The sequence below is a fragment of the Scyliorhinus torazame genome, chromosome 21, assembly GCF_047496885.1.
Source record: "Scyliorhinus torazame isolate Kashiwa2021f chromosome 21, sScyTor2.1, whole genome shotgun sequence".
Lineage (NCBI taxonomy): Eukaryota > Metazoa > Chordata > Chondrichthyes > Carcharhiniformes > Scyliorhinidae > Scyliorhinus > Scyliorhinus torazame.
Genome location: NC_092727.1, coordinates 109103053 through 109125430, shown reverse-complemented (window position 1 = coordinate 109125430; position 22378 = coordinate 109103053). Strand labels below are relative to the sequence as shown.

Here is a 22378-nt window from a genome sequence, read left to right as displayed (position 1 = left end):
TTTCATCTGCAAACTTAGCCACGGGTCCCTCAGTTCCTTCTTCCAGATCATTAATGCACGTTGTGCAAAGTTGTCATCCACTCTTGTGTGGGAAGACTGGAAGGTGGCGAATGAGCGATAGAGTGCTGATCCATGGGAAAGTGCTGGCGTGCAGACACTGTCATTTCTTCTGTCAAACGCCAGAGTCCTGCGTCCGGAGGAGCGGAGTGGTTTTTTTTTTGCAGGCGGTACGCCTTTAAGGCCGGCGAGAGGGTGGAGTCTGATGCGCTGAAACCGCTACGTCTGTGGAAAGTGACCAGAGCTGGAGTTTGTTCAACACCTGTGCGGTTACGCTGGGAGAGCGCTTCGATCCCGTTTCGTGCCGGGGTCTCGCTGAAGACAAGAGCAGCAGGATAAGGAGTCCGCTACGTTATTCCTGTGCTTTTTTTTTTGTTGCTTTCCCTCCTAGCCCGAATTGCAACCAGGATGGCGATGATCATACACGGCGTCTCACTGATTTGCCTTCTCTCTCTCATCTGCTACATTACAGTTCGAGCTGAAAACAGCAGCAATGCAACCACGGGTAGGTCATGTCAAATTGTCACACATGCTGATTGGGGTTTAGTGTGTGTGTGTGGGGGGGGGGGGGGGAGGAGATAGAGAGAAGGGAAGCTATGCAGCAAATCAAGAGTTAAGACCAACTTTATTTAAGAAAGTTTTTATTGGGGGGGGGGGGGAGGATAGTCTTCAATTTTTTCATATATATATTCCTTCCGAAGAAACCTGTTTTTCTTTGGAAACCAGAATCCGTCAGGCGTAAAGTTTCACTTAATCTTCTTACAATGATTCGCTGCGGTTCGCATAGCAACTGTGCAGTGACTCAAATAACCTCGGGCACTCCAAAGATGTGTCCTCCTCCTCCTCTTGTGTGCCCAAACTCCGGTTCGAACATGTTTAAACCCCTGCTAACGATTCGTTTGCCATGCAATTTTTTCCCTCTTGTCTTTTTTTTAATGCATTGTCTCGGCTGTAACACAAACGGAACAAAAATGCGCAATGAAGTGGGAGTGACGCTTAATAAATCACTGCCTTGGGCTTTCAAGCGGTTTTTTCCCCCTCTCTCTCCCTTGTTGTTATTGCCATGTTGTGGGAATCCATTTCCCTTCTCAACCCCATTTCAACCCCCCTCCCCAATAGTTATTTTGTTTGAAATCAGTTCATTAGCTGCCCAACCTGGGATTTAAATTGCCCCTGATGTTGGGAGTCTGGTCCCTCTGATGTTTCGTCCTCAAACCGGTTTGTTGATCACCTTGAGTAATGGGGGCACTGTTGAATATTATTTTCTCTTCGAGGGCTCCCTCGCTGCGGAATCTCCTAAACTCAAACGGGACAACTGTGTAAAAAAATAATAATAACTTGAACTGTTAAAAATGCCAACAAGCTGCGCCTGGCAGCTGGCGCTGCTGCGTGGTACCAATCGCCAGCTCAGGGGCCAGGGAGGTCCGCCTGCGTGTTGTGCTGAGGTGCCTCTTTAATGAAGGGAAGAATTAAGACCATTTTAATAATAATAATCACTTATTGTCACAAGTAGGCTTCAATGAAGTTACTGTGAAAAGCCCCTAGTCGCCACATTCCATCGCCTGTTAGGGGAGGCCGGTACGGAAATTGAACCCACGCTGCTGGCCTTGTTCTGCATTATTAGCCATCTGTTTGGCCCACTGTGCTAAACCAGCCCCTGGTTTGGTGTTCTCTCTCGAGTTTAGTGTCAGTGTTTTAAATGTGCAGCTCATGTAGTTGATCTGATTCACAAGAACATACGAATTAGCAGGAGTGTGACCAGCTCAACCCATTCAATACGACCCATGGCTGATCATGGCCATTATTGGACTCAACGGATTCACTCTCAGTGCCCCAGAAATACATCATCCCTACACAGAGGTTTCTCGGGGGGGGGGGGGGGGGGAGGAGGATCTGCAGTGTTGCAGTGATTCACTTTGGGTTGGGTAACTGCTGCCGGATGGGTCGGCACTGCTACTTCCAGGACACCCCCAGATTGATTGGGAACTATGGCGATTGCAGCATAACCTCCAGATGCCACGGCTGACTTGCATTTGACTCACTTGGGATGAGAGAAGAACTGAACAATTCGAGTGCACTGCAGGAGCGCCTTCCGCAACAGATCGTTTTAAAGATCTACAGTTTCTCTACTTCTCGCTGAGCTAGACTTTTTTTGTAAACTGTATGGGAAATTAATTGACCGTAGAGGGAGAGAGCGGGTTGCTTATCCGTCCCGGCTTGCATTGTTGGTGTTAACCTGCTGCATCTGGAGCAAGCTGACAACGTCAGCTGATATTCTGATCTGGGTCTGAGGTTGTTTGAAGCAATTCGTCGGGAAGTTTTGGAGTGAGTCAGGAAGCAAGGTGATGGATTGGTATTTTGGTTTTGTCCGCGTCATCTCCTCCCCCCCCCCCGTCAAGCGAATCAATGTTTATAAATTATACGCAAATTGTTGTTTCTTTTATTTTAAGCCCATTTTCTTGATGTCCGACGGCGCAGTGGCTGTAACCACTGGAGTATAGAGAGCATGGTCACACTGTCTAGATTACAATTCCCATTCTGGATCAGGGCAGATTTGGAGCTGTCGGCTTACGTCCCGACTCTCTGCTGGTTATTATTTAATGAGTCCTGTTGGGAAACAGGCATTTCCGTGAGAATTGTATGTGATAAGCTGCTGACATACACTGTGCTCAAGTGAGGAATGCTCACCTGTTTTCGAAGTAAAATTGGAGTAAGCATTTTGGTATTTTGTAAATTATGAGCTTAAATGTAGGCTACTCAATAGCTGAGAAGCTGAATGCATTAAAAAAAAATCTTCTTGAAGTCTATGCAAGTGTCTTGCTGTGTACTCCTTTTAAACCTAATTTAGCACCACACTGAAGTTGTATAATCCCCTCTTCCAGAACGCGGGGGAGACCCCGAGAACGTCTTTCGCCATTGCTTTCCAGGGTTTGATAGGGTTGGACCCTAACTCTGGATTTGTGTTACAATATAGTGGTGCTGTCAATGGCATGCACCTGACATCTATCCACAGCCTCACCTGACGGTGGCAGAATAAGATGCAGCTCCCAGTGCATCCAAGTAAACTTACCATAAGGCAAACCATAAATAATGCCTCGCCTAACTAATTGATAGCAATAATTTACTTGCTTTCATTATCTGTGGTGTCCTTCCTCTATTTGTAGTTATGGGTGAATTATAGCAATTGGCTTCATCAGTCTTGTATTATTTATCAGTTCTCTTCAACAGGATGTCAAGGTTCATGCCATGCTTTGACAAAATGGGAAAGATTACTCTTAAATAGTGGTACTATAGTACGGCGCTCACTAAATTGTATTTATTCGTGGAAGGTGGTCATCGTTCGCAAGGCCAGCATTCATTCCATATTCCTAATATCAAGTAAAGTGTCATACATTTTCTACCTTTGACCTGAGTCAAATAGATATGTGCGGTGAAATTCCTTTCATCTGTTCTGTTGAATTGGTGATTAATTTGAAAGATTTCCCCTGAATACAAATTTTGTTTGGAATTCTAAGGAGCCAAATTTAAAAGAACTTCCCACCAGAACTGACTGCAGGAGCTGATTCTTGTCAGTAAGGGAAGGTAGACTCATCATGCATGGTCAGCGGTTTCCCTGTCAAAACAGTTATTCTCTTTGCTTGACTGCCTCGCCATTTAGGTTTCAATGTTTAAAGGCAAGTGGAGCAGCCAAGTGATACATTTACACTGAGTGAAGCTCTGTTCTGCCTACTATAATTATTTCCAGGTAAGTATTTTTTAAAACCGCTCAGAAATCAAAGCATCTGCTGAGCTTTGTCAATCGTCCGTACTCGTAAGGTCATCTACTTGTTAATTTTTAGATAATTCTAATTCTTTGATTCAAGATATTTGAATGTTAAACTTGCATACATGGAGATAGTTTGAAATAGCTGGGACCTCATGTAAAAAGGGCCCACAGGGGCAAAATGGCAAGCCATCAAATATTACCCTCAGAAAGTTGCACTGAGGAATAGGAGGATGTTGCAGAGAAAACTGCTTCTGGCTGTTCACCAGCCTCGAGTCTAAACTCACTCCCTATGCACTTAGACGCTTTCCTTTTTCCTTTAACCCACATCAAGAATATTGGCACCATCCCAATAGGGAATTGTGGTGATGATCCGATTTGATTGTGTGCATTTTTTTGCTTAAGGGCCAACTGCACCCTGGAAGGGGTGGTGTGCGAGAATAAGGGCAAACTGCTTACTGCCACTGTTAACATGATCATTCACTTACTAATGTAATGGCAATTAAGAGGCCTTTTAAATGGACTTTCAAATCCACATAAAATTCTGTTGGTCTTGAGTTTATGTTTTTAAAGACAAGGGCAGCACGGTAGCGCAGTGGACAGCACTGCTGCTTCACGGCGCCGAGGTTCCAGGTTCGATCCCGGCTCTGGGTCACTGTCCATGTGGAGTTTGCACATTCTCTCCGTGTCTGCGTAGGTTTCGCCCCCACAACCCAAAGATGTGCAGGGTAGGTGGATTGGCCACGTTAAATTGTCCCTTAATTGGAAAAAAAATGAATTGGGTACTCTAAATTTGTAAAAAAAAAAGACTGAGCCATTTGTTCCAGGAAAGATAGCTCCATGTAAATATAAATCTCATAGAAGAAAGGTCAGCTTTCAAATCATAAACTTTTGACAGAAGGTTTGGTTTTAGGGCACTTCAGCTGGGAACAACTAGCTAACCAGAAGGTTAGGGACTTACTGGGAGCAATTATTGAAGAAGCTATGTTCTCCCAGGAGGTAATTTTCGCTAAAGAATGCATGCTTAGCAGCCCAACTACTCAGAACTGTGAGTAATTAAGCTCCTGGGCTCACCTTAAAGTTTTAATGATGCAATTGAATTAATTACCCTCAGTGCCCTTTTTGTTTGTGTGTTTACACGATGCGACTGCTGCTTGCGCCTCAAGGTCTTGGCAAATGAAGGTCAGATTTGAGCTAAGTTTGGACAGGTGTAGCTCCTAGTATAACCTGATAACAGGTCTTGCAACATCTGATAAAGCAAAAGAAAGGCTTGTATCTAACACTTTTCATAACCTTGGGATGCAGCAAAGTACTTTTGAAGTGTAATCACTATTGTAATGTAGGGAATGTGGCAGTTAATGTTGTGCATGGCAAGGTCTCCCAAACAAAAATGTGATCATGATCAGATTATTTTTCGTGATGTTGGATGAGGGATAAATGTTGGCTAGAGCACCTGGGAGAACCTAATTGATGTGTGAGCTTTGAAGTTGCATGTTAGTCAGCTATCCCATTACATGGGGGATCGGGCGGCATGGCGGCACGGTGGTTAGCACTGCTGCCTCACGGCGCAGAGAACATGGGGTCGCTCCCGACCCCGGATCACTGTCTGTGTGGAGTTTGCACATTCTCCCCATGTCTGCATGAGTCTCACCCCCACAATGATGTGCAGGATAGGTGGATTGGCCATGTTAAAATTGCCCCATAATTAAATTTTTAAAATGAGTTGCGGGAGAAACAAAGATGTGTCTAATCCTATTCTACATCATAGAATTTACAGTGCAGAAGGAGGCCATTTGGCCCATTGAGTCTGCACTGACCCTTGAAAAGAGCACCCCAGTTAATCCCAAGCCTCCACCCGATCCCCGTAACCCCACCTAAACTTTTATTTGGGACACTAAGGGCAATTTAGCATAGCCAATCAACCTAATCTGCACATCTTTGGACTGTGGGAGGAAACTGGAGCACCCGGAGGAAACCCACACAGACACGGGGAGAACGTGCAGACCCCGCACAGACTGTGACCCAAGCCGGAATCGAACCTGGGACCATGGAGCTGTGAAGCAACTGTGCTAACCACTGTGCTACCATGCTGCCCTTTGTGTTACCGTGCTGCCACATAGCTGTGGTCAGAGGGTAGTATTGAGGAATGGGAATGTTGGCCAATTTTCCTAGCAGAAGCTTGCTTCCATATTATCAGTGAGCTGATTTGCCATGTATCTGCAGACTGTAGACCACATACAATTGTAAATTTGTCAGATTTGCTGAAGCCATTGTCCGGAAGACCTGTTGATATTAAACTGGACTTTTGCATTTGTGAATATCGCAGCCTTGTGATAGGGTTGTCACTTGCTATATGAGACATACACTTCGGAACCGCTTGTGAAGTTCTCCCTGGTTTATTCTTGGATGAATTCGCTGAGCTGCAGGTAGAGCCCCAAGGAGATTCTTTGCTTCATCTGTACTATAGAAAGACGATGTGATTGACAGAGCTGGTTTTGGTCAGACTGGTGTTGGAATAGAGGCCATGCACACGTCAGGTTAAGACCAGATGCAAAAGTTGTTTATGTGGCAAACGATGTGGCAGTTTCTGGCACTGATTATTTTTTAATATTAGTATGTTCTCATAACCCAAACAGGAAAAGCAAGTCTCAATATGATCGGTTTTCACTTAATGTTTGGTTAGCAGATTTTGAGGTCGTATTTGGATCTTTCCACTTTGTTTGGCTGGGTAGGACGTACGTGAGAAGAGGTTATAGATAAAGATCTCTCCCCATGACGAGGTCAGCAAATTCAGCTGGTATTTGGAATGAAACCATGGGACTTCTCTCGTGTATATGGTTCAACTACTAATTTAGATACATTTGCTGCACCATCGTGGGAGTCATTTCATGCGGTTTGAGTCACTAACAGACACTGGAGTCCCCATAATTCTTCAGATGTGTACTGTACTCAGTGGCTGGGCTTGAGTGGGGAAGCCTCGACTTTGTCTTTATTGAACAAGTGAATTTGAGCTATTTGAAGGAATTAACTATTTGGAATCTGGAGGTTCCCCTCAAAGGGATGCCTTTTAAAACCTACCAGTGTGAAATATGTAACGATAGCATCACTCAACTAGATTACCTGTTTGTTTTCTGGCTGCATAACGCTCACAGCTTATTCACTAAATGCGAGCCAAAGTAGCTGCTAGGTTTTTGCTAATGGCAGCTGTGCAAACATCAACAGTGACATTTGGCATGGGACAAGGAGGAAAGGTAAAGGAGACAAGTGAATAATCATAATTTCACTAGCCAAGACATTCATTAACAGTCAGATTGGTGCTGCGCTGTGTCAGGTAGCTCCGTCAGCTTCTGCCTAATAGTTAGTTTCCTAGCATTGTATGTATTACCAAGGTCATTCTAGAAATGGTAACTGCAGCTTCAGAAAGTAACTTTATTTTGAGTAGAGGGAAACAATCTGCCACAATGTCAGGATCCCTGTTACATGCCTAATCTGGAATGCATGAATATTGTCTATTTATAAACATTGAACTTTAGTGAATGCCTTGTTTCCTGTAATATGTTTCTCACTCTAACTCATGTGTGCGTAGGGATAAATGAGGCAGCACTATGAAACCTGAAATGAAAGTAGAAAATGCTGGAAGTATGGAGGTGGATCAGTGTCTGAAAAAGAACCCTAATACTCAATCAAAATACTGTTCAGCTGTGGCTCAAGTGACGGCACTTTTGCTCAGTCGCACAATTTTGGATTCCAGTTCCACTGAGTGCAAAAACTTGTTCTGAAACTCCTGTGTAGTAACAGGAGAGTGCTGCACTATCAAACGTGCTGTTTTTTGGATGAGGCATTAAACCAGGGCCCGTCTGTCCCCTATTTTTTAAAATATAATCTTTATTGTCACAAGTAGACTTACATTAACACTGCAATGAAGTTACTGTGAAAATCATCTAGTCGCCACATTCCGGCACCTGTTCGGGTACACAGAGGGAGAATTCAGAATGTCCAAATTACCTAACAGCACGGTCTCAGGGTCGGTATAAAAGACAGCATGGCTTTATCTTGAAGAAGAGCAGGTAAGTTATCCCTGGTGTCCTAGCCAATATTTGTTGCTCAATCTGCGTCACAAAAACAGACCACCTGGCCTTTTATCACGTTGCTATTTTCTGGGATCTTACTGTGCACAAATTGGCTGTCACGTTTCCTACGGTACAACAGTAATTACACTTAAAGCGCTTTGGGATGTCCAGTAGTTGTGAAAGGTGCTTTAGGAATGCAATTCTTTCTATTTAGAAGTGGAAAATGCCGAAAAGACTCTGGTCTGGCAGCAACTCTGGGGCGATGCTCACAATGGGTCCCGCCACAGACAAGACCAGAGAATACCGCCCTACTTCACTCCACAGATGCTGTCAGAGATGCTGAATATTTCCAGAATTTTCTGATTTCTGAAAGAGAATAGTCTGTTAACACGCCATTAACATTTTGGATGTGGTCAATTTTTCAGGCCTTCTCTGCACTTTAGAAACATTATGGATGTGGTACACTTGCCAGCTGCAAATGCAATAGAACTTGCTTTGGTTTGTGTAACTCCATCATCTCCTCTTACTCCCCATGCCTTTCTTTAGAGAAAAAAGTCTCATTTTCTCTTGCAACTTCTGAAGCTTGACTAAGAATCGCAAAACTAAACCAATGGGAGCTGAAGATGGAGGGTGGGCTGGTGGGGAAAAAACTGAAATAATTTTACAAATAACAAATTAAAAAGCACAAATATATTTCTTATGCTCTGATCTCTTTTAGAGTGCTTTTTTTTTTTTTGCCCTTCCTGTTTCCATCACACACCTTTGACTCACCTAAAGCTGTAACAGGCTGTCCTGGTCCTTGACTTGAATAATAGCTTTGTTGCTCAAGCAGTTCCTATAGTGCAAAGGTGATGTCATTTTAAAGTAACTTTAGGCATTACCAGACTAAACATTTGCAAACAGGCGAAGAAGTCAAGGAACAAAACATGTCATGATGCCAATATGGGCAGAGGGCGAATAATAGGTGAAAAATGTCCAGTAGTTAGGGCAGCATGGTGGAGCAGTGGTTGGCACTGGACCCGGGTTCGACCCCAGCCCCTGGTCCCTGTCCGTGTAAATTTTGCACATTCTCCCCGTGTGTGCGTGGGTCTCAACCCCCACAACTCAAAGATGTGCAGGGTAGGTGGATTGGCTACGCTAAATTGCCCCTTATTTGGAATTTAAAAAAAAATGTTGAGTACTTCTACACTTTCTAATCCGCTCCCCCTTTTTCCTGGAAGTGCTAGAATTTTGCACTGTGTGACATCTCCAAAATGAGTGTTCGTCATACATAATCCTTGGCTGACATCTGCAAACTCTGCAAAGCTCAGAAACTATACAAGAATATTTCCTCAATATCCATGAGGCGTTGACCGTAACTGAGCAGTATTTATACAGTGAATCATGATGTGGGTGCTGAATGTGGATTATCCTTTGAGCATTTTTCCCTAAAAGTGGCCCTATTAAGAACTGATTTGCAATGGGAAAGAAATAATGAAGTTTGAGGTGATATCCTCGAAAGCAAAAAGCACGATTGTCCAAGTTAGGTCCATTAGAGGCCAGGCCAATGATCTTTGCATTTGTACATCATGCTTGCATTTTGAGTTTGGTAGGAGTTGTGTTTGATACTGTTGTTTCGTTGGAGGTGCCATTGTGTGTGACCCACCCATTTGGTAGCCCCGTATCAAACTCGACGCTGACAACTGGTAGAAAAGGGCAGCACAGTAGCATTGTGGATAGCACAATAGCTTCACAGCTCCAGGGTCCCAGATTCGATTCAGGCTTGGGTCACTGTCTGTGCGGAGTCTGCACATCCTCCCCGTGTGTGCGTGGGTTTCCTCCGGGTGCTCCGGTTTCCTCCCACAGTCCAAAGATGTGCAGGTTAGGTGGATTGGCCATGATAAATTGCCCTTAGTGTCCAAAATTGCCCTTAGTGTTAGGTAGGGTTACTAGGTTATGGGGATAGGGTGGAGGTGTTGACCTTGGGTAGGGTGCTCTTTCCAAGAGCCGGTGCAGACTCGATGGGCCGAATGGCCTCCTTCTGCACTGTAAATTCTATGGTAAAAAGCAGGTCTAGAGAAGCTGAGGCAAGTGTTAGCAACTGTTCTGCTAAACAACCAAGGGCGGCAACTCAGCCTGGGATCTTGTGTCTCACCACCTCCCTGAATAAAGTGGTGGAGCGCTGAGGAGACTTTTTGTCTCCTGTGCACATATGCAGAATGGTGATTATAGATTACCAGACCTGGTTTCGGTCAAAACAACGTTTATCATTGGAATCAGGGCAGTCTATATGTTAATTGAAGCCCCGATGTGAATGTTGTTAATGAGACAATTGGTAACTCGGAGGGAGAAGAGGAAAACAATATTCCGGTTAGAGCTTTTGTCTAGATAATTTGTTTAGTATACCAATGTTTAATTTTCTGAATATACCTAAGTTACTAGGTGTTTTGGTAACTTGAGATGCATGCAAATGAATGGGAAAATCGATATGTGCCCCCTTTCACTCCTTTCTTTCCCCAATTCCAAGAATTTCCTATCTGTGCAGCCTATGAAGACACACAGCCTTGAACACTTTTGTCCTAAGTAAATACATTGTAGTACTCGTCCACATTGATCCCAAAAAAATAAATCTGATCTTCTAGTGGGTTTCTGTTAACCAAAGCGGGTGTCGAATGTTGCAATTGACCTCTGTAATCCGAAACTGAGGAGATCGAGGTCAGAGTTTTGGTTGTTGTCTAAAGAAACCCTACTGGAAAGGAAGGCGTGTGTTGAGTTTGTCTGCGCCTATTAAACTGACCCCAGGACTCAATGTTTTCATCAGGTGAGGGAGAAAGAAATTGGCAAAAAATTGTGACGCACAGACTTTGATTGTAGTTATGAAAGAAATATGATCATCCTGGTTTGTTGAAACAATATTTTGAATTGGCAACCAAAGAAGTTTAAAAAGCAGAACCTACACCCTTGAATTTCTATTGGTCCAATTCGATGCATTTTGAGATCAGTTATTGAAATATTGCGTCAATGCAAAAATGATAATTTTACAGGTGGTATAATTGGCCAGTTCCTATAACCACTTCTGTTTCTGTACAACAAAAGGAATCTCACCAGATGTGTTCCGATTGTTGCTTGAATTGTCTTCTCATGTTATTGCGAAAGAGTCACTAATGTCCCAAAGTAAACTTTTAAGAGCTCATTAAACAAGTGTGTGTGCAACCAGGATACAGCCTTGCTCAGTAGTCATGTATATTAGGAGAGTAAGTGCCTTCTGCCTATTATTTAGCAATATGTGGCTCCATGTTGGTAGCGAGCATGCTTAAGATTGAAATTTGCCTATTTTATCTGTCTTTACACTCTAGTTATACAAAGTTCTGTTAGAAAGCACCTGGAATACTGTGGGCAGTCAGTGATACCATTCCTAAGGAAGGATTTTTTGGCCTTGGAGGAATGTAGTACATATAGGTAACCAAAAATGATATCCAGATGCTGAGAGTTAAATTATGAGACGAGACTGTACAAGCTAGCGGATGTTCCCTGGAAATAAGTGAAGGAATGATGTGATCAAAGCTTTAGATATCGATTGGAACAGATAGAGATGGTGGAATTTTATTGCTTCTGTTCCACCCAGAGAAACCTTTGCATATGGCATTCGATGTTTGGTCAATTGTTAATTTTAAATCTGAGACCTGAAGATGTTTGGGTTACCCAAAGGTATCAAAGAATTTGAAGCAAATTCTCCTGCACGTTTATGAGCCTTGAGCCAGTATTCTTTCATTTGCTTTTTGAAAACTTTTAAGTTGTACTTCATTCTGTGGCCACACAAGTTTAGCTGTATCTTTGGTCAACGATTTTGCTGTTTTTATAATTCTTGACATGGCACTCCCAAAATTTACAGCTTCAGTTTGTCCACCTGTCAGTGGCAATTTGCAAACATCAGACCTAATAATATTAAATTCATCTCTTCGCTGCTTGCCAATTGTAGTTGTTGCTACAATGGCCAAGATTAAATTGATTCCCAGACTGCAGTTTGTTTTTGACAACATAGAATTGCCAACTTGGTTCAACGGTACCACTTTCTCTTCACCTGATAATAATAATCGCTTATTGTCACAAGTAGCCTTCAATGAAGTTACTGTGAAAAGCCCCTAGTCACCACATTCCGGCACCTGTTCGGGGAGGCCGGTACGGGAATTGAACCTGCGCTGCTGGCATTATTTTGCATTGCAAGCCAGCTATTTAGCCCAGTGTGCTAAACCATCCCCACTGAGGAAGGCAGCAGTGCTAAACCTGAGGAAGGAGCAGTGCTCCGAAAGCTAGTGCTTGAAACAAACATATTGGACTTTAACCTGGTGTTGTAAGACTTCTTACTGTGCTTCAAAATGTCATCCATTGGCTGTGCGGTGCTTTTGAATGGCCTGAGGATGTGAATCGACTATCATGTTGCTTATTTCTTTCCCTCGGAGTTTGATTGACACGAGTGTGAATACAGGTATTGAAACTTCCTTTTTACATTGGAATTAATTTATGCTTTTGAAGAATCACAAGTTTTCAAAAAAAACTGAGGTAATCCTTTTTGTTTTTTCCCCCTTTTTAAAATTTAGAGTGCCCAATTCCTTTTTTCCAATTAAGAAGCAGTTTTAGCATGGCCAATCCACATACCCTGCACTTTTTTGGGTTGTAGGGTGAGACCCACGCAAACATGGGGATAATATGCAAACTTCACACAAACACTTACCCGGGTCCTCAGCACCACGAGGCAGCAGTGCTAACTACTACGCCACCGTGCCACCCAAGATTCCGGACTTTGTTTTTTTCCAAAAAAGCCCAATAATGCACAGCTGATGTTTTTAACATTTTCATATAATTGAATTCAGATTGTTGCCTTTTGTCAAGAGTTCACCGACCATTCAAATATTTCAAACCATCCTAGGACCCTTTAATTTGTAGAACATATAATCCGTGCAAAAAACTGATATAAAACGTTATACTGTATGAGGGAACATGAAAGTTGAAGAACAAATTTGATGAAGATCACTGGTTTTGACATGACAAATGCAATGCTGACTACAACGGCTGTAAGCACTTCTAATATTCTTGTGGAGAAATGCCCACTGATTCTGCTGATGACCATGAGCATGTTTTTAAAAAAATCCCCCACCTTTTGAAAATCAATTAGCAGCCACAGCAACCTGTATTTTATAACGTGTTTAACATAGTAAAATGTCCCAAGGTTTTTCACAGTAGCGGTAATTCGTGAAATGTGCTAAAATTACGGTTTCATTTTGTGAATTGGGCGAGATCCAATTCTGACTGAGAAACTATGTTAATCACAGATCCTACTCCGGTCCCAGCTAAGGTAGGTACTTAATGGCTCAATAATTGACCATGCGCACGCCGGCTCATTCACTGTTATGCCAGATTCTTTTGTTGAAAAACTACAAATTAGCTGGTGTACCATTAAAAAAAATTTTTTTTTAAAATAAAAAATTTGAGGGCGGTACGGTGATGCAGTGGTTAGCACTGCTGCCTCATGACGCCGAGGACCCGGGTTCGATTCCAGCCCCCGGTCACTTTCCGTGGGGAGTTTGGATATTCTCCCTGTGTCTACATGGGTCCCAGCCCCACAACCCAAAGATGTGCAGGGTATGTGGATTGGCCACGCTAAATTGCCCCTTAATTGGGAAAAAAAGAATTGGGTACTCTTAAATTTTTTTTTTTTTTAAATAAAATAATTATTCACGGAATTCTTTCTGTTTCAACTGGTCTTTCAAGAGGGTATTTATCTTGTGAAATGAAATGAATGAAAATCGCTTATTGTCACAAGTGGGCTTCAAATGAAGTTACTGTGAAAAGCCCCTCGTCGCCACATTCCGGCGCCTGTTCGGGGAGGCTGGTACGGGAAGTTGTTCCGTTTGCTGGAAAGCCCTGTCTGCCCCATCAGTGGATGTAAAAGCTCTCACCAGGAAAAACAGGGTAGTTCTGCCTGATACCTTGACCAACATTTACATCCCAACCAACATCACTTTTTTTAAAAAGCCAGATGCTACACCCATTATCTCATTGCTGTTTGTGATTTCTTGTAATGAGTAAATTGGCTGCCATATCATTACATCAGTATCAGTGACTATACATTTAGAGTACTTTATTAGCTGTAAAGCTCTTTGGGGCATCCTGAAGTCTTGAAGAATGCTATGTGAAGACATCTTTGTTCATTTGTTATATTAGTGTAGTTGTGACTGCCTTGTTTCCAAGCCAACTCAAAAGAAGAGCATATAAAATGGCAAATAAGGAGGTGGCCCTGCGGCACAGAGGTTGGCACTGCAGCCTCACAGTGCCAAGGACCCGGGTTCGATTCAGCCTTGGGTGACTGTGTGCAGATTGCACATTCTCCCCATGTCTGCCATGAAACTTTAGTCATTCCCGCTTTGTACTTATCCACTTACATTGGATCAGCAACCACAGTCCAAAGCTGTGCAGTTTGGGTGGATTGGCCATGTCCAATTGCCCTTTAAAAATAAAAATAAATAAAATTGTAAAAATCCGGTGTGAAAATGAAAGGTAATCTGCATTGTACAGTTCAGTTCATGTTTCTTAATATAAATTTAGAGTACCCAATTCATTTTTTCCAATTAAGTGGCAATTTAGTGTGGCCAGTCCACCTACCCTGCACATCTTTGGGTTGTGGGGGCGAAACACACGCAGACACGGGGAGAATGTGCAAACTCCACACGAACAGTGACCCAGAGCCGGGATCGAACCTGGGACCTCGGCGCCGTGAAGCAGCAGGGCTAACCCACTGCGCCACCGTGCTTCACCAGATCATGTTTCTTACGCAACATAGGCTTGCACTATGCATTTTCCAGCTCGAGAGGTAACTGTTCAATTACTATATTGGAAACTCCAAAGATGCATGATCTCGAAGTTAAGGAAGATAACACCACTGGAATTTAGTTAATATAAACATCTCAAATCTTAAGCCCTTGAATATTTAACTTCTTCAGTTCTTTATCTTTCCTTTGTGGCTTCCCATTTGGGTGGTGACCTTGGTACATAACCAATTTGAGCTATTAATTTTTAACTATTTACATAAACAGTACTTGGCAATCTGGCCTGTTTACACTGTTGTATGTTCCCACACTGTTGAATTTCTGTTCCTTGAGAGGGATTTTGTGGTTCTCTTTCTGTTGGCTCACTTTCATCTCTTGTTTTCTTTGCCCCCGCAACCTTTATGCACTGTTATGATATAATCCTGAGCTGTATGGATCATGAAAGATCCTAAATTCAATCTAGGGCTTTAATGTGGCTAACTAACTAAATAAAAATGTCCCACTCCAGCCCCTTGTCAAAGCTGCAAGGAGTCAGTGGAACATGGAGAGGAGAAAATTTGGAAAGGAGAATGGGAACTTAATCGAGTCCAAAACTCCATTTTAATCTGAAGAGCTGAAACCCCATCAAGCACCACTTTGGGGGCAGCACTGTAGCACAAGTGGTTAGCACAGTGGCGTCACATCGGCAGGGTCCCAGGTTCAATTCCCCGCTGGGTCACTGTCTGTGCGGAGTCTGCACGTTCTCTCTGCGTGGGTTTCCTCCGGGTGCTCTGGTTTCCTCCCACAGTCCAAAGGCGTGCAATTTGATGGATTGGCCATGATAAATTGCCCTTAGTGACCAAAAGGTTAGGAGGGATTATTGGGTTACGGGGATAGGGTGGAAGTGAGGGCTTAAGTGGGTCGGTGCAGACTCGATGGGCCGAATGGCCTCCTTCTGCACTGTATGTTCTATGTTCCAATGACAAAAACAAAATACTGACAATCTCAGGCGGTCGGACCGCATCTGTGGAGAGAAGGGAGCTAACGTTTTGAGTCTGGGGAGAAATGGAAATAGGCACCCTTCTTCACCTTAATCAACCCCATTTACATTCCTTTTGTCTTCTACCCTCTACACCTTTGGCAATCACCACCTATCGCTGGCCCCATATCCAGCCCCACCACTCCGCAACTCCACCCGCCACCCCCCCCCCCCCCCCCCCCCCCCCCCCCCCCCACCACCACTACTTAAATCTGGCCCCATTTCCAGTTCTCTGTAGCTGCTGACTCAATGTAAGTGGATAAGTGCAAAGCAGGAATGACTAAACTTTCAGGGCTTGAATTCAAAAACATAAACTGTGTCTGGCATGTGTGTTGGCCCTCGTTGCAGCTCATGTTTTGGGAGAGCAATGTCAAAAGCTCTGCAGAGATCAAGTCATTTATTTGTGAAAGCTGACACTCCAGAAGCAGTTGGTCAGATTTTTTGTTTGAATGCTTCGGTTGCACATTGTGTAAATCGTGTACTCAGTAACCCAAGAGTTCCCTGCACGTTTATCTTGCTCCCTTGTCCATTCTAATGAGGCGGAACTTATAACTCAAACTGGAACAGGAGGATAGCAGTTCATAAAAGCAAATTACTGCTGATGCTGGATCTGAAACGAAGGAGAAAATGCTGGAAATTCTCAGCAGGTCTGGCAGCGTCTGTAGGGAGAGAAAAGAGCTAACGTTTCGAGGCCGATGACTTTGTCAAAGCAGTTAGCTATCAAAACAGATAGCAGTTCATGTTCTGTAGGAGGGCTAATAAAAATCAATTCTGGCCAAAGTGTCCCTTTATTTAAAAAAAATAAATTTAGAGTACCCAATTCATTTTTTCCAATCAAGGGCCAATTTAACGTGGCCAATCCACCTACCCTGCACATCTTTGGGTTGTGGGGGCGAAACCCACGCAGACACGGGGAGAATGTGCAAACTCCACACGGACAGTGACCCAGAGCCGGGATCGAACCTGGGACTTTGGCGCCTTGAGGCAGCAATGCTAATCACTGTGCCACCGTGCTGCCCTCAAGTGTCATTGTACTCTCCAAAATTAATCTACAAAAGCAAAAAATAACTGTGGATGCTGGAAATGTGAAATGAAAATAAAACATGCTGGGAATATTTGGCCGGTCAGGCAGCGTCTGTGGAGAGAAACTGAATTAATGTTTCATACGAAAGGTCCTGAAACAATTAACTCCGCTTCTCGCTACAAATGCCGCTGCATGACCTGCTAAATAAACATCACTTGACAACTTAAAAGTTCCAGTCTTTGGATTGTGAAGCCAAGCCCTAACATTCAGCAGACTCAAGGTCATGTGTTTTGAAGCTAAAATCATATGATGTTGCTCCGTAGTGAGGTCACCAAGGCTCGCTACAGTGTTTGTTTACTGTCACCTGTTATTTCCTGCTCTTTAGAGGAGGGAAGTCCTACATTTGATGTTCTATGGGCTGATTGTAACCTTGTCCTACCAACGGGCAGTTGAAACAGCCCATGGCACATATATTGATCTCGCTGCTCTCCCACAGGCTCTTATGTTAATTGATCTGTTCCGGTGGGTGGGTAGGAGGGACACCTGTTTGACCATAGAGGAGTAGGCCATTCAGCCCCTCGAGCAGAGTCCTTTAATTATGCCATTGGTTTCCGGTAACTTAATCAGGGGCCCAATTGCCAATTTATTTAGACTGCTGTGTGGAAAAGCCAGTTGTATCCTATTGACAGGCCAACCTGGCAGCAGATAAAGCCTAAGGCTAGAAGACTATGGGCCCACTTGAACAATCACTCAACCACTTAACAGAAGCATTGGAGGCCATATGTTCAGCGTCCAATTGTGATTTCCTCTCACCTGATATCAACCAGTTACAACTTCCTGTCAGGTCTGGACAAGATTCAGGTCGGACGCCTGACAAGATTAAGAGTTAAAATATCTGGTCCTTCACCAGGAACCTACACTCCAGGTGGTTTGCCTCTCTCTGCCTGCACAAATCCCACCCTGTTTTTAAAAAAAAATCATCCCTCAAATCTCACTCGAATGCTGCTTTGAAACTTCTGGCCTCACTCCACTTAGTGCCAATCAGAAAATCTAGAAAATGTTATCTCTACAGAAAATCAGTAGTACATATGTGGTCACCTGGTTAAACAACTACATTACCACCATCTCCAAATGTCAAAAGAGCTGCATTTGGATAGTGGAAGAGTTATGTGCACTTTTGAAGCAAGTCCTAGACAGTTCAACAATGCGATCACTGCATGTGAAAGGAACGTTGATTATCTGAGTATCCAGCAAACCGGACATAATTTGCACTAGTGAATGACAACTGACCAAAATCATCAGTTAAATGTTGGCAAATCATTTAAAACTCTGGGTGCTATTTTAAAAATCCCACATTGCCAGTCGCTTACTTGAGTCTCAAAATGTTGCTTCAAAATCTGTTGGATGAACTGGAGATGGGGCAGTAGATCTTTACCATTGACCTAGAAACATAGAATATAGAGCAAGAGTCGGTCATGGTCCTACGAGCCTGCTCTGCCATTTATTATGATCATGGCTGATCATCCAATTCAGTAACCAGGGCGCGATTCTCCGACCCCCCACCAGGTCGGAGAATCGCCGGGGGCTGGCGTGAATCCCGCCCCCGCCGTGTCCCGAATTCTCCGCCACCAGAGATTCGGCAGGGGCGGGAATCGCGCCGGTCGGCGGGCCCACCCCTGGCGATTCTCCGGCCCGCGATAGGCCGAAGTCCCGCCGCTGTCAACCCTCTCCCACCGGCATGGATTAAACCACCTTTTGAACGGCGGGACAGGCGGTGCGGGCAGGCTCCGGGGTCCTGGCAGGGACGCGGGGCGATCTAGCCCCGGGGGGTGCCCACACTGTGGCCTGGCCCGCGGTCAGTGCCCACCGATCCGCGTGTGGGCCTGTGCCGTTGGGGCATTATTTTTGTTCTGCCTTCGCCATGGTCTTCACTATGGTGGAGGCGGAAGAGACCCCCTACCCTGCGCATGCGCGGGGATGACATAAGCAGCCGCTGACGCGGGCGTCAAAGGCCTTTCCCGCCAGCAGGTGGAGTGCACCCCACTCCGGCGCGGGCCTAGCCCCTCAAGGTGAGGGCTTGGCCCCTAAAGGTGCCCGACGCCGGAGTGGTTCCCGCCACTCCCCAACGCCTGAACCCCCCGCCCCGCCGGGTAGGGGAGAATCCCGCCCCCTGTTCCTGTTTTCCCCCCCCCCCCACCCCATATTTAGACCAAAGAACTATATCTAACTCCTTCATGAAATCACGCAATGTTTTGAGCTCAACTGCTTTTTAAAAAAATAAATTTAGAGTACCAATTAATTTTTTCCAATTAAGTGTCAATTTAGACTGGCCAATTCGCCGAGACTGCACATCTTTGGGTTGTGGGGGCGAAACCCACTTAAACACTGGGAGAATGTGCAAACTCCACACTGACAGTTACCCAGAGCCGGGATTGAACCTGGGACCTCGCTCAACTGCTTTCTGTGGTAGAGACCTCCACAGGCCAATCACTCTCTCGGTGAAGACATTTCTTCTCATTTCAGGCCTCAATGGTTTACTCCGTATCCTTGGGCTATGACCCCTGGCTCTGGATGCACCATTGGGTACATCCTTCTTGCATCTAACCTGTCTGGTCCTGTTAGAATTTTATAGGTTTCTATGAGATCTCCCGCAAATCTAATACTTAACCGAATCAATCTCTCTTCCTACGTTAAGTCTCACCATCCCAGGAATCAATCTGTTGAACTTTTTCTGCACTTTCTATAGCAAAAGCATCCTTCCTCAGATAAGGAGACCAAAACTACACAGAATATTCCAGGTATTAATGTATCTGTGAAATCTCAGGGGCTGGATTCTCCACGATTGGCGCGATGGCCTGACGCCGGCATCAAAAACGGCGCGAACCACTCCGGCGTCGGGCCGACCGGAAGTAGCGGAATTCTCCGCACTCCCGGGGGCTAGGCCGGCGCCGGAGGGGTTGGCATTGCGGCAGCCGGCGGTGAAGGGACTACGCGGGTTAGCGCATGCGCAGAACCGCCGGCGTGGTTCCGCGCATACTCAGACCAGCCGGCGTATTCTGCCACATGCGCAGGGGGGTGCCTTCTCCGCGCCGACCATGGCGGAGCCTACAGGGGCCGGCGCGGAAGGAAGAAGTGCCCCCACGGCACAGGCCCGCCCGCAGATCGGTGGGCCCCGATCGCGGGCCAGGCCACCGTGGGGCCCCCCCCCCCCCGGGGTCGGATACCCCCGCGCCCTCCCTGAGGACCGCACCAGCCAACCTACCTGCCAGGTCCTGCCGTGTGGGACCATGTCCAATCCACGCCGGCGGGACAGGCCAAAAACGGGCGGCCACTCGGCCCATTGGGCCCGGAGAATTGCCGGGGCGCTGCCAACGGCCCCCGACCGGCGTGGCGTGAATCCTGCCCCCGCCTGAATACCGGCGCCAGAGAATACGGCAGCCGGCATCGGGGCGGGTCACGCCACCCCCCGGGGATTCTCCGACCCGGTGGGGGGGTCGGAGAATCCCATCCCAGATACTTCAACCAGTATTTTAATCAAAGTTTTCTTTATTAGTGCGGAGAACAAAGGACAACATAAGTATAAAATCAAACCAACTTTATTCAACAACAGTGATATTTACCCTTAAATTAACCCAATAACATTTACTAAAGATTCCCAAGATTCGTTATACGACCCGTAAAGATGACTTCGATTGAGCCGTAAGTCTGATTTCTCTGAGTCTCTCTAGTCCCTCGTTGCGAAGGTGGGTCTTGCACGCTGCTTCCTTATACTTCTGGTCAGGTGTATCGATTGTCTCTGCATGGAGTCTTCGTTGTGGGTGTGCCTTGGGCATCTATTTTTATCCCCCCCCCCCTCCTCAATCCCTGCCTTTCCAGTAACTACTCTGGTCCCAGGAGGGTCCCAGCAGCCAGCGTATTTCTTGAGGTCCGCTTGAAAGGACGGCGGGGTCCGCCCTCTGGTGTCTATCTCCGTTGGTGTTGCTTGCACATAACCTGTTGCCATATAAGGTAATGGCAGGAACTCTGAGTGCCCAAAAGTCTGGCTCGATCTGGGCTATTAACAGTAAACCGGTGCATATCAATAGGTGCGATGATCTCCTGATGGGTAATTGACAGGGCAGGCCCAGAAATGTTCTGGCAGTTTGTCTGCCTGTTGTGTATCTGACTTTTGGTCAAGTCTGAATTCCCAACAGCCTGCCTGAGATTTGAATGCAGTTTGATTTAAAGTGCCCAATTCTTTAATTTAAAATATACAATTTAATCAGTGTCAACTAGGCTCTCTGTCAGGTTACCACAGTGTGGTCTCACCAAGGCCCTGTATAATTGTAGTAAGTCACCTCAGCTCCTGTACTCAACTTCTCTCACTCTGAAGGCCAACCTACCATTTGCCTTTTTTATTGCCGGCTGAACCTACAAGCTTACTTTCAGCGACTGGTGTACAAGGACACGAGCCTTGTTGCATATTTCCCTCTCTCAATTTGCAGTCATTCAGATAGAAATCTGCTTTCCTGTTTTTGCTACCAAAGTGGATAACCTCCAGGCCCATTAGGAGGGACCTGGACAGACTGTCCTCAGATGATAACCTGGTGGAACAGAAAGGGGATGGTATGGTTGCGGGATAACTTCAAAAGTGTTGCCAACTAAATGAGATTCAAGCACTGAGATATAATAGAGGTACTGCATTATAGAAAGCACCTCTGTTTCGTCGAAACTTGCCCTATATGTTAATGCTCTTGCCTGCTACATGTCAGGTCATGTAGTCTTTTTTAATTTCAGTTGGGAAGAAGAGACCAATCCATTGTCAGCTTTACTGTAATTGTTTTCACTGCAGTTTGTTTAAGCCGTAGGCCAGCAATTCTAAGTTGCTTGTTTTTCTTCTTTCTTCAGATTTGCTTTCCTTGATGTTTATCACAGCAAATTGAGATGAATCATGTTTTCTGCCGTTTGCTACTGTAAACAATTTGCAAAATCACTCTAAGGTCTCAAGTGATATTTTGGGGACTCAATGTCATGTGATGATCTCTGGAAGTCCAATTCAAACTGGTTTTACAGTTATAGGAATCTGTCTCTTCCACAAATGCATTTTGCCTGGATGATGGCTGTATAGCACTTCCAAGGGGTAGATGTTTCACTCTGGTATAAAGCTGAGTAATACAAGTTGGAAGCACTTGATGTTGGCTGGATGTCAAAAATAAAGAGCTTGTTTGAAAACGCTGATGTCCTTTCAATCTTGAGCTCAAAAAAAAGTTGCCCCAAAATAGCCTTCCGTAGAAATCATCCATTTTGTAAATATGGTTGACCAAATTAATTTTATCAAGATAATATCATGACTAAAATTGCACTTGTGCTGTGGCACAGATTCACAGAGTGAATTAAATGCAACTTCCCCAACCACATTTATTTCTGTGACACCGAGCACATATGTGGATTGACCCATGAACTTTAGGATGGGGTTGTGTGAAGTTGTGGTACAATGCCCAAACATGGCTGAGAGCTGCATGGTGCCAGCACGAATATTTATTGCACTTCTGTGACTAACTAGGCTAAAAGCAGCAGGAAAATGTTATAAACCTGTGTAATCCAGTAAATCTCCCAACATAAAGGCCGCGTTGGAGTGAACATATAATTGTGATAAAGTCATAG

General features: G+C 44.9%; 1 protein-coding gene across 3 annotated transcripts in view; it reads left to right on the top strand.

Moving 5' to 3' along the window:
• The first annotated feature begins 262 nt into the window (after window positions 1–262).
• muc13b (mucin 13b, cell surface associated) overlaps window positions 263–22378 on the top strand; it is a 138556-nt gene continuing 116440 nt past the window's right edge. The window contains exon 1 of one of the 3 annotated variants that reach the window (XM_072487229.1): window positions 263–562. In XM_072487229.1, coding sequence (XP_072343330.1) covers window positions 466–562 — 97 coding nt within the window. In that variant the 5' untranslated portion in view covers window positions 263–465. Of the gene's footprint in view, window positions 563–2377; window positions 2400–22378 lie in introns of those variants that run through there. The other 2 variants (XM_072487228.1, XM_072487230.1) reach the window with 2 other exon arrangements.